Consider the following 13,749-nt stretch of genomic DNA (forward strand, 5'->3'; position numbering starts at 1 on the left):
ACCTAGAATAGGCACGTTGATAAAATATGAAATGTTTTCCAGGGATTAGGGATTTAATATTGGGATTTTTTGTTTAAAATACATATAATTTGTATTCTGGAACATTCTGGAAAAAACAACGGTGATGACTATATAAATGCCACTGAAAAATACTAATATCATTTTTTGTACACTTCTGTGGTAAATTTTAAGTAATACATGTAAGAAGGAACTAAACTGAAGTCATTTTGAATAAAACTTCCATGTTGAAATAGGGGTCAAATAAAGTTTAATTTCCCAAGACCTCCCTGGGTAACTGACATCCTGCCTGGCAGAAAGAGACATGTACGTGTGGCTAACTGACATCCTGGTTGTTAAGCTGAGGCAGGAATGCTAGGCAAGTCACCATGCCACAGATGAATAAGCTAATCTCTGGGAACAGGATAAGCCCACCACAAAGACATGTTCCTAAGGAGTCCCCTGTCCATGAATCCAGATTGGTGGGATGACTTGCACAGATCTTTGTGGTTTTGGAGCTTAAACTCTGTGACAGTCTGACTTCGTTGGGCTGCAGTTCTTTGACCCTGATAAATTAGTAGAAGCCTGAGTACAATAAATTTTTGTCATCTGCTTAAATACTTACTAAGATTAAGGTCCAGAGACACAGTCAGCTCCTGAATCTGTGCTCTTGTCCCCAGCTGGTCAGCTTTTGCTGCCTATTTAAAATAAAGATCTTACTTTCTTGGACTCTGGTGATTGCTTGGGCTGTTTTAGAGTTTTGGACCCTAACATACATTTCTTCATTTTTTTCTTTTCTGATACAGGGTCTCACTGGGTACCTCCATCTTGGCCTGGCCTGGAACTCACTATGCAGACTATACTGGACTCAAACTAAGAGCTATCTACCGGCCTCGGCCTCCCAAAAGCCTCGCATATATATAAAATCATAAAGCTAGGATTATTTTGAGATTACTAAAGTTTTCCACTTACTTTATTAAGACAGAAATCCTAAAAAATATCTTGTCAATACCTTTTCATCCATAATCTCTAAAGTTATCACTTTCTTTTCAAGATTTTTCTCTATCTCACTTACTTTTGATAAAATAAAATAAAACTGAACATAGATACTTGTCATTTTTTCACATTTCAAGCATAATGATGTGGCAAATATCAAGGACATTGAAAATGTACACATACAAATGTGCATGCACTTGTAAATATCCCACTTTACCTCTCTCCTTAGACTTGCAAACTACAAAATTCACTGCTTCCTATGTTTGGATTTTCATGTCAGCATAAGACTACACACTTCACATTACAAAATATTTTTAGATGCCAAGCATTCTGTAAACAATGGAAAATGTCAATTACAAAACTCTAACCATGTATGAGAAACAAATTTATGAAGGACGGAAAGATCAAGACATAAAAGGGATTTTTAAATCACTGATACTACATGAATTAGGGGACGGCTAAGAAGTTACATTCTCCATGGGAAAAAATATGGAGCAGAGCTGAAAGCTACTCTAACCTGAAATACTTAGAAATACAAAATAATTAAATATTTTTAAAGTTTTTAAAAAGTAGTCTCACTTAAAAAGACAAAATTAGGTAAACTGTCTCATGAAACCTTTGAGAAATAAATTTAGAACATGAAAAAATTTCAAAAAAGTCCCACACATAAGAAAACAATATGCATAACATATGATGTTGAAAGATAACTGAGGCAAGAATGAGGCATGGTTATAAAATATCCTTTAAAAAAGAGAAGAACGATGACTTGTATTTCAAAGCAAAAATAACAGGTGGTGACTGAGTTTCAAGTCAGTTTAAGAGTAAACTGAACTGGGCTGTTAAATAACAAAGCATTTTCCTGTTTTTAAGACATGTTTGGACAATACATAGGGTGAAATTTTCCTTGGAAGTAACATCTGATCAGGGTTAAAGACAACAGGGAACAACACTAATGATTCATTAGAAGCAGAGGAATATAAAAGAGGCGGTATGAGCAAACCAGCACGTCACAAATTCAATGGAGATCAATGTCTCATAAAAAATAATGGTGCAGCCAATGGAAGCAAATAAGAAGATAAGGCAATAGTCAGGCAACCTAGTCAGCAGTCATTTCCAGCGGCACAAGGCATTTGGAGTAGAAGTACTAAATAATTCTACCTACTTACACTATTACAGGCATACTGGACAGGGCAAAATGAGGCAGGCATATGATGGAGAACTTAGTAGGCCAAAGTACAGAGGAACGGTAGGGGAGCAGATAGACAATGCTGGGCCGTCTAGATGCTAAATTAGCAGTTGGATATGGAGATACCAGGCCGTTGCTGATGGGAAAAGCACCAATGAGTGAAGAACACAAATTGCTCCGCAGATGAAATTAGGCAAAAAGTGGAGGAAATTCAAAGGCAGTCAAGCAGGAAGACAGGACAGTAAAGAAGCAATCAGGAGCAGCTGAGTAAGGTAATGACAAGCTGTCAGCAGGGGAAGGAAACACCGTTCAGGCAAAGATGAGACTGAGGAGTGAAAACAGTCCCTGAATCGGGTGTCTTCCACCTAAGAAATAATTCACAAACTGCATATGAGAATCCACAAGAGAATAGCACACAAATGGTAACAGCAGATGGATCTGAACTCTACTGCCCAGGGATACAGAATGACCCTAGAACATAGATATATAACAATCCACAAGGAAATTAAATAGATGGGAAAATGGGTCCAAGCATTTTTTTTATAATGGTAAAATAAACCAAAACACTAAAAAGTATTAATCTGGAAATGATTGGCTGGGATTGAAGTCTTCGCTTACCCCTTTCTGGAGCCCACAAAATGGGAATGTTGGGAATTTCTGCAGCAGAAAAACAGAAGAGAAAAGGGATTTCTGATTCCCAGTTTGAGGAAAGCAGGTCAAATTTAGGGCTCTAGTAACTGGTTCAGGGAAAGACGAACCAGCCTGAACCTTCTCTTCCTCAGAATCAAAGCCTTCTGAGGTCTGAGATAGGTTTAGGAAGCCCTCACCCCATTGCTTCCCACAACCTCCCCTTTCACACTTACCTCCAGTGCAAACAGTTTCCAGCAAGGAGGTACTTGGGAAAACTCACATCAAGGCAAAATTTGAGGATGGCCAACTAATGGTATTTTCTGTGCAGGTCAAGGTCTGATTCAGTGGGATTCCTTCCACTCTTTATGAGTGAGCAGAGGGGACAATTTCTAGAAACTACCTACCTCTTTTAAAGTGGATCAGGAAAAAACACCAGGGACAGCAAAACCAATAAACACACATTAATTCTAGCTAACACCTTGGTGATCTCATCAACTGTCAAGGATTTTAACTTTTATCAATGACTCTAAGATTCTGTGGACATTTGCTTTGAGCTCCAAGGCTATTCGTGTTTCTGTGAGTGAAGCAAATAGCCCAGATTTAATTCCCCAGCTCTTCCTTTCATTTAATATCATTTCACTAAATGCCAATTCCTTCCCCAGGCCATTAAACCAAATCCTGCCCCTTTTACTCACTTCTCCCACTCTCTTACCCCATCTGTTACTTCTTTCGCAATACATCAGCTGGCTGGGCATGTGACCAGTGCCTTTTGCTCTAGCACTTGACAAGCTAAGGCAGGAGGAGAGTCATACATTTATGGACAGCCAGGAAATACAGTGAAATTTTGTCTTAAAACAAACTCTCCCTCTTGCCTCCTCTCTTTCCAATCCTCTGAGTTTCTTTCTTCCTCCTCCTCCTTCTGATCTAAGCCACTCTTAATTTTTCATCTACACTATTTTAACTGCCTTCCAACTGGTTTCCTGTTAAAATATAATCCAGTCACCCTATACCTTTATTCTATTACAGGAAAAGGGCACAATCACTTTACATGGCTCCTTCCTCTTTCCTCCTTTAGGTCATTGTTTAGATGTCATCTTCCTTAATGAATAGACCTATTTTAATCACAATGATTTTTCCTGCCTAGATTATCAATTATCCTTCCTTGGTTTATTTTCATTCACAGAATTTATCTCTAATATCATAATGCTACTTATTTCCTTAGATTTGTGCCTTATCTTTATGAGTTTTTATATAAGAACTTTTAATATATGTATCATAAATGTTTGTATCTTTATGATAATTTTAAGAGAACTTTAACAAACTTTTAATAATATTTATTTATGTTGTGTGTGTGTGTGTGCACGCACACACAGACATCTATCTACACATGTGTACAATTGAGCCATAAGATACTTGCTGAAATCAGTTCTCCCCTTCCACAACATGGATTTAAGCAAAAGTTCTCAAGTTTGGTGTAATGCATCTTTTCCCTCTGAGCCATCTCACCTGCCTATCATAGAAGACTGCTGCTCAGTCTATTCCTGTATACTCAACTTCTTTAACAGCACATGAATAGTTAACATGTATTATACACTCAGTCGAGAAAGCATGCATTTCTTGGGATATTTATTTTTCTTAATCTCAAAGTTTCAGAGTATTTTGAAAGCTCACCCACAGTGTGAGCTTGGAGATTATTAGCACGTAAGGATAGTAATATCAAATAGGATAGGAGTATTCTAACCTAAAATGTTAGTAAATTGCAGCCCATAAGTGGGACAGTGTTTCTTGCCTGCTTTCTCAGCTCACTGGCAATCTGAGAAACATCTTTACATCTTAAATTGATTAAAAACAAACCAAAAGAGCATTTCAGGTAAAGTAAAAATTTTGCTTGGAAGTACAACTTTACTGTTTACATTATTTTTATAAAGTATAGTCAGACTCAGTCACAAACCTCTTTTGATTACCTATTCCCAAATTGTTTATTTATTCCTTGTGCCATATAAGGCATACTTAACCTCCCTTTCTGACCTAAGTTTTACTTTCAGTAGTCTTTGTAAAGCTTGCTTAGTGGTTACAAATTTCTTTTAATTGCTTTTGTTATGTAAACTGTTTCTTTCTACTGTGATTATGATGGTAAACCTTTCTTGGCATAGTAGTCTGGGCTGGCGTGATAGGCTTGCCTTTATATGTGACTTCATCTTCACTGTTGTAACTTTCAATAGCTTTTCTTTGTTCTATACATTTAGTATTTTGATTATTATTGTGAAAGAGGATTTTCTTTTCTGCTTTGTTCTACTTGGTGTCCTGTATGATTCTTGTACCCGGATAAATATCTACTTCCTTAGATTCTGGAGTATTTTATCATTTATAATTTATAATACCTATGGCTCCTTTGTGTTGGAAGGATGCCAGACCTGAGCAATTATGATGGAAACTACATAGTTTCTGTAAATGATTTGCCATCTGTAGTGAAAAAAGAAATGTTTGAGAATGGCCATCATAATATATTTTATATTCATAAGGCAGCAACACTTATAAGGATAGAAATATAATTTGAGTAAAGTTACAACAAATATCATTAACAAATGTTATCAGTGATGCACCAGTGAGGAAAGGTGTGTTTATACTATGATTTGGTTTGAATCTTATATAAAAAGAGTCTTTCATTCTTCTAGATACTATTTATTACTGACAATGATATACATCTTCTCCAGAGAGTTCACCTTAATCATGTACAGTTATCATTAAGCCTTAAAAATGGCAAAATCCCATAAATGGAAAAAAGTAAATAGGACCTATAAACAGTTTCAATTTAAGTGTCATGTAATTATCCAAACTTAACTATACTATTTAAGAATAATGTGTATGCTGTAATTCCTTTTAGACCTCGTGAGTAGAGTTATTATTAAATGACCCCATTATACAGGGCCACCTACAAATTAGAGTCCTGAATCATTTAGAACCTATTTCACTTTAGTTCAAATACTTAAACTTCATGCCAAATTTTTCTACTCTGTAAAACTTGGTATAAATCACTTCTTAATATAATAGTAGCCTAACTTTTCCTCCATAAAGACTCATCCTGAGGGTTATTATATGCATGAATATTATGTTATTTGCTGCAAACTTATGGGAAGGAGTGAATATAAAGGGCAGACAACAAATTTGTCTCAATGACACTAATCAATACAATCTCTTCCTTCTTTGAGAATAATTAATTTTTTGTAAATTAGACTTTCTAGAATCATTAACTGCTTCTTTTGCATTTACCTTTGGCCACTCATTCCCAAAGAAGTTAAACAGGCAACATTAAACTTACTTACTTACTTAACATTAAAGTTTACTGCTTTTTTCTAAGCATCTTTTTAAAAATACATATTTTATTAATTCATTCATATTACATCTCAATTGTTATCCCATTCCTCGTATCCTCCCATTCCTCCCTCCCTCCCACATTCCTCCTACTCCCCTCCCCTATGACTGTGACTGAGGGGGTCCTCCTCACCCTGTATATGCTCATAGGGTAGCAAGTCTCTTCTTGGTAGCCTGCTATCCTTCCTCTGAGTGCCACCAGGTCTCCCCGTCCAGGGATGTGGTCAAATATGAGGCACCAGAGTTTGTGTGAAAGTCAGATCCCATTCTCCACTCAACTGTGGAGACTGTCCTGTCCATTGGCTAGATCTGGGTAGGGGTTCGAAGTTTATTGCACGTATTGTCCTTGGCTGGTGCCATAGTTTTAGCAGGACCCCCGGGCCCAGATCTGCCCGTTATAATGTTCTTCCTGTAGGTTTCTAGAACCCTCTGGATCCTTCTATGCATCTTTGAAGGAACCCAAATCTCTTTCAACAATTCTTACCTATGTGCCATCAATAAATATAGAACACTATATTAGATGTTTCTTCTTCATTTTTAAATCTTTAGTTATTTGTATGTATGTGTTTGTGCACATGGGTTCAGGTACCCACAGAAGCCAGAAGTATCTGATCCTCTTGGATTAGAGTCACAGTTGTGAGTAGCCAAATATAGGAGAAACTAAATATGATTCCTTTGCAGGAGCAGTACATGATCTTCACACCCAAGCCCTCTCCTTTATATTTAATAGTAGCTATGCTTTTGCTATGTTCTATTATAAGGAAATAACACTGATAATTATTAGAATCACCCCAAATAATTCTATTTCTGAATCTACTTTATTAATTCCTATCAATAACATAAAGTTACAAATATGCTGGCACTTTAAAACATGATGCAATTTGAGTTCGTGGTAAGATATACTTGTGTATGCATGTATTGAAATGCTAATAAATTTTGTATAAAAGCAATATATTTCATTATTGATTTCAGTATGTAATGAAGAAAGGAATATTGTTAAATCTTTATTACTACAACTTTGTTTCTAGCTAAATTTGCATTTAGTGTTAATGACAATAAAATATTGGTATTTTATTTTCAATTATCTTAACATGTATCAAATAATACTGAAGTGTTCTGTTATTCTAGCCTCTGCTCATTTAAAACAAGAGATGTGCAAGTGCTACCTGGAAAGTAATCTCACCCATTTGTATACTGTAGTATATTAAATATTTTTTAAAAGGCACTTAGTAGGTTCACTCTGTTGTTCCCTTTTCCTCCTTTACAACTCTACTGTTGTGTCCTCTAGGTCCTATCATGCTTAGCTTTTTTTCCCCCTGCAGGGAAATTTTTCAATATTTAATCAACTAATGTCCACTTATATTTTAAGCTAAAGCTCTATAGCTAATTCAGATGATTAAAAAGAAAGTAGGTATAGTTGTACATGGCTGCAGTCCCAGATGCTCTCAAGGCTAAAGCAGGAAGACTGATTCAGCTCACGAGCCCTAACCCACCATGGCCAATACTGAGAAGCTAGCATTACTTTGTGAGCTAGTTGTGGCTTGAATATGTTTTCTTCATAAAAATTTACGTATTATAGGCTTTTCATTAGTGGAGTAATACTGGGTAATGATAGGAAACTTTTTATAAGAGGGAACCCCGTGGGGACCCTTAGACTATGGGAACAGCTGTCCTTGTACATCCTTTGGAGGCTTCCCAAGGCTGTGCCATTCTATGAGCCTAAGTTGCCTCCTGCCTGATAGTAAGAACTTTTAATCTTATTTACATTCCTGCTATGATTCTCTCCATCATTTGACTCTCTCACCAGAGGCCAAACCAGTAAGGCTATGCCAACCTTGTGGGCTCAGCTTTCTAGATTTTGAGCTAAATAAGTATCCATTTAATCAGTTACCCAAGTCCAGGTGTCCTTTTTTATATTAACAAAAAATTGATGAAAATGGCTTATTTATTTATTTATTTTTATGCTTTTTATTGAACAATAAAATCATTCATATTACATTTAAATTGCTATCCCATCCCGTACATCCTCCCATTCCTCCCTCCCTTCCACTTTCACCCCATTCCCCCTCCCTCTGACTGTGACTGAGGGGGACCTCCTCCCCGTGATATGATGCTAGGGTATCACGTGTCTTCTTGGTAGCCTGCTATCCTTCCTCCGAGTGCCATTGGGCCTCCCCATCAAGGGGACATGGTCAAATAAGGAGCACCAGAGTTCATGTGAAAGTCAGTCCCCAGTCTCCACTTAACTGTGGAGAATATTTTGTCCCTTGGCTAGGTCTGGGTAGGGGTTTGATGATGACTGCACAAATTGTCCTTGGTTGGTGCCATAGATCGAGCAGAACCCCTGGTCCAGATCTGCCCATCATAGTGTTCTTCTTGTAGGTTTCTAGGACCCTCTGGATCCATCTATTTCCCTGTCTCCTATATTTCTCCCACCTTAGGGTGTCCTCATCACCATCCCATTTTCCTGGTAAGTAAAGACTTTCATGAGACATACTCCTTGGGAAAATGGCTTATTTATATTAACTCATACAATAAAACTATTCTAAGAGTTAAACACTCAGAATTCATCTTGAACATAAGGAAACTCAGTACAAAAATCATATTTTGCATAGGCTGTATAAAGTCACATACTAGTAAAAAGTGGCTCTAGGACTCAAAGCTAGAAACAAAACAGAAGTCTGTTTTGCTCACATTTCTTTATAAATAGCTATGTAGGCAAAACTACAATTCTAGTAAAAACTCCAATTAGAAACCAAGCACACTATAATTTGTATGATCTATCTTCCTAACAAGGGCATAATGAAAGCTTAGAACACATCCTCACATAAACGGATATGTCATTAAGACATATTTTTTTAAAGAAAACTGAAGACATGATTTTATTTACAGATTGTTTATATATTATATGTTTGTGATTACTTCATTTTCAAAATTTTGACATAAGAGGCCTTATATTTTTGTTTTACATTATACGGACTAAATTTTTGAGAATTTTATAACATTTTGATCCTATTCATCTCCAACTTGTCCCCTTAACTCCTCCCATAACCATCCCCACCTCTACCTCGCATCTCTCCCAAATTTATGTCTCTTTCTTTGATAAATTCAATAACCTAGCAAATCCAGTACTTGCTGTCTGTATATTTCCTGGTGTTTCCCATTCACCAGGAGGAAATCGCGGCCAACTTACCAAGGTCCATACTCTTAAAAAGCAAAGCAAGACAAAATAAAACACTAGTTCCCCTTTACCAGGCGCCATCAACTGTCCATATCTCCTCATTTAAGGGTTGGGCTCATTATCTCCTCCCTTAATTATAACCCATGCTATAATTAATAGGCCTGATAATGCAGAGGTCTTGTGAAGACTACCACACCTGCTGTGAATTCAGAGGCACAGTGTTCCTGTCACTTTAGGAAGATACTGTGTAGAAACAATGTAGTTTTCCATCTTTGATGTTGCTAAGTGGAACAGAAGCCTTTTCATTTGACTGTTTTAAAAGCAAACTCATCTACTTCCCTAATTAACACATCTGAGTGATTCTATGCCTTTAACAGTATAGAATTAAAAGTACATTCTATACCTTTAATTTCCCCCCACTGGTCTAATCTTCTAATTGGGTTTTTCTTTTGATGTATAGATTGAGGAAAGGGCATCAATTAAGCAAAAGTTTGTGGCTGTTGGGAAAAAATTAATAAAATAGTAATATAACAGCAAGAAGATGTAAGAAAAGAAAATGTAGTACTCCTAACCTATTCCATTATACAAAATTAATTTTTTATGCACAGCCAGAAGCAGAACAAGGACCATTAGGTAAATGATAATGTGGCTGATTTATGTTAATATGTTTGGGCTTTCAATCAACTAGAAATTTCCAGCAATGAACTCTGAGGATGAAGTAATACTGATGGAGGCGTTTAAGGAAAAGGCAGGGAATGACAACATGATCATGTTCAACTTTTGAACGTGAAGGCCTCTAGTTTCCTCAAACTCTGGTGCTGTGGTTACCTCTTAATTAAAACCAGTAGTTTTATATAAGTTAGTAGATACGCACGAAGCAGAAAAATCAATAATTATTGATTGTCTTGATTCTGAGAAGTACTAACTGAAGTTCACAAACAAATCAACAAAATTGAACTGTGGCGCTTCTCAGCAGCTCAAATTTTGTACACAAATAATGGTAAGGATAGTAACTAAGCTGGCAGATTAAATCAGGATTCTTTTCTTTCTATCTCTCTGTCCTTCCCTCCTGCCCACCTGGGCCTTCATTCCTGCTAAGCAAGAACTTTACTTCTTTGTTATGATCATACATGTGTGTCCTCACCCTTTAAAAGTGAGGATATAAAAACCTTCCTCCAAAATGAACCATCTGCCTTATTTGTTGAGAAATGTGAATTTAGAAAGGGTCCCATTTTTATGTGTGGTTGGGTGGCATCTGAGCAAGCACGTGCTCATGGAGTGCCTGCCCCTCCTTCTCTCTACCTTATTTTACAAGATAGGCATCTCACTGAATCTTGACCTTGGTGATTCAGGAAGAGGGTCTAGCTGGCCAGCATCCTTTCAAGATTCTCCTGTTGTTCCCTCTAGCACTACAATTGTAAGTGTGCACTCATCTCTTTATGCAGTGCTAAGGATCTGAATTCAGGCTCTCAGGCTTTATGAGGCAAGGACTTTATCAAAAGGCCATCTTTTCATCTCCAAGGGCATATTAAGTTTTTATGATGTCATTTTAATGGCTTATTTGGTGATAGTGCAGTTGTGAGTTGTCATTTCCAAGGAAACTCCCAATTATGACAATTCCTTCTCCTTATTTCAATACTGTACCACTGGAAGAATTCTAAAACACAAATAATGTTGTCTAGTTTATCTGTCCTTGTACATATGGTATATCCTCCACTGTAGGTAGGAAGATTGTAAATGTATATTCATATGACATCCCTCTTAAATTTAACTTCTTCCTTACTCCCATCCATAATACTTTCCTTTCTCCACACTTAAAACTGATTCCTCTTCTATCACTTTAAAGTATAAAATACTGTCTTTCAAAAAGACTTTTCGCTTGAATTGACAGCATATTTCTAGTATTAGATTTATATTGTTATCATTTGCCACGTGACTACATAATTTAGCAGTATAACAGTTAAGCAATATTCAAGGTGCTTCATAACTATTTGTTAATTTATAAAATCAAGGAGTGAAGTTGGTAGCAGTGTGGAAGCTCATAGATATGTTTTTATTCTGAAATGGATACTGTTTTCTATAGAGCAAGAGAAAAGTAATTATAAACTCTGCTAATAAAGAGGACTATTACTATTTATGCTGATGTAAGATTTATAGAATATAACAAAACATCATGTGGTATGAAATATTCATGTGTAATTTCTGTACTTATTTGTATGTCTATATGTATTATGTATGTACATGTATGTGGGTGCCCTAGCCCATCAAGGCACATATAGAGGCCAAATGTCGGCCTCAGGTATCTTCCTCTAATGTTCTCACGTTATGTTTTGGGATAGGTTCTCTTTGAACCTGGAGCTCCTCATTTAGGTTAGATGGCTGGCCAGTGAGCTCCAACATCTACCCATCTACATCATCAACCATCCAAATGCTGGGCTTATAGACACTTGATGTTGTACGTGTTACATCACTTACTAGCCATTTCCTAGCCTAATGTTTGTGTTTTTATGTAACAGTCAATGATTAATTTAAATGGTAACTATAGCTAAAAGCTATCTTCTCACATAGCCGAGCCATTCCAAACCAAGTTCTAGAAACTTACGTTAGTAGTGGAATTAGAGACCTAAGACAAGATAAGTGAAGTTACAATAAATAAATAGCTCTGTAAACTTTAGAGGCAACCTGCCAAAAGCTAGTTGAACCAGATTCACAAATAATTCTCATATCACATAAATTATTCTTGTTTTTCTGTCTCATGTCTTAAAATAATAGTGGGAAAATATTAGTTGACATCCTTATTTTGCTGATGTACTCAGCAGAATATATTACTGATTATTTCCAAAACATGAACTGTTATAAAATACAATTTTGAGAGAAATATATTAATGAAATCAGTACACAGTGATATTTAGGCTTAAATAGTTTAATATGCCTTAAATTTTATATAAAATAGTAGAGCCAGTACTGAAACCTAGGTATTTCTGAGAACAATATAAAAACTTTTCCCTACATTATATTACTTCTTCAGAGATTCCAAGAAGGCGGTGAGTGGTGTGGACACATTTAGTAATTAAAATTATAGCATGGGGACATAGTTCCCAAGGCTACAGTCACTGCGTCAGTTTTATAGGATAACTTCTTAAAATGATCTCAAATGTAGCTTCCAGATCTGAACAAAGATGTTCAGGCCAGCTTAAAATATTTCAAATATGAAGGTTTTGAGTATTTTGTTTTGTAGGCAATTTCTAATTGTCATATGATTCTATTTACAAAGAACAGTTGTGAGATACTTGTTTTTATTAATTAAACATTTTTATTTTTATATATATTTATATTATTACACATATATACAATAAACTACCTATAGCAAGAAGAACCATGATACAACCAGGAATTATGATTTGAGATAATATTTAAAACCCTATGCTCAAGCACTTTTTAAAAGAAATTAACAACAGAGAATTATAAAAATATTTGCGGCATTCTTATTTTTTATTGTATGCCTGTGTGTGCATGTGGGAGGTGCTCATGGGTCATAATATACATTCTAATTAGATATGGAATATATAAATATATGATACATACATTGAAATTATCAATGTCTTCTATTGAAAACTGATATGCATTTAGAAGTAAATGAATAATTCAAATATTTATATTAGAAATAACATTTTCTTTGTAAGATGAACAAATACAGATGTTAGCTTTCCTATAATTATCAAATTGCAGAAGAGTGTTTCAGTTTTTAAAATGATGGATGTTAACTTTGAGGTAAAATTGTTGATTATAAATTCTTAAATACACTGAAATATAATATTGAGAATCATTAAAATGTAATTAGTAACTGATATAAATTTTGTCTTCTTTACAATAACTCACAATATTTGTGTTTTCCAAAACTTATGAGAAAAAAAGTTTAATGATTGGTTAAAATTATACCTGGCTTATAGTGTACATTATTAAGTCTAAAAAACATGAACTTCAACAAGTTGAGACAAAACAGATTCTTATATAATAGCATTAATTTTCACTGATTTATAAAGTGGATATTTCATGAAAAAGATTCCTAACTACATAAGTTGGATTATATGTAGAAAAACTTAGATAATAATCTGTTCCCAAAATTTTAAAGTCGGTTATGAATAGAATATGTTTTCTGAAATTCAGATTACTTAAGCTCTTCAAGTTTTGAGTTTCCTTTGTACTAGGTTTGAATATTCTTGTCCATTAACGACAGATGCTTCTTTCCTATCATAATATACCCATTAGTCAACAGAACACATTTAGCCATACACAAATGCAAAGTGTATTCTTAGCTGAAATATAATGTAAAAAAGTGCAGGCTAGATTTAGCCTAGAGCTACTCAAAATTATACTTTCCTGAAAG

General features: G+C 35.4%; 1 protein-coding gene across 18 annotated transcripts in view; it reads right to left on the bottom strand.

Annotated features, from left to right (window-relative positions):
* GPHN (gephyrin) overlaps window positions 1-13,749 on the bottom strand; it is a 391,499-nt gene that overhangs the window by 231,863 nt on the left and 145,887 nt on the right. For 10 of the 18 annotated variants that reach the window (XM_084792849.1, XM_084792843.1, XM_084792856.1 and 7 more), the window contains exon 5: window positions 2,798-2,836. The exons of the other annotated variants lie outside the window; for them this stretch is intronic. In XM_084792849.1, the coding sequence (XP_084648975.1) occupies window positions 2,798-2,836 (39 nt within the window). The remainder of the gene's footprint in view (window positions 1-2,797; window positions 2,837-13,749) is intronic. 18 annotated transcript variants of the gene reach the window in all.

Source organism: Acomys minous (assembly GCF_964271855.1).
Source record: "Acomys minous genome assembly, chromosome: 8".
In the NCBI taxonomy this organism is placed as follows: Eukaryota; Metazoa; Chordata; class Mammalia; order Rodentia; family Muridae; genus Acomys; species Acomys minous.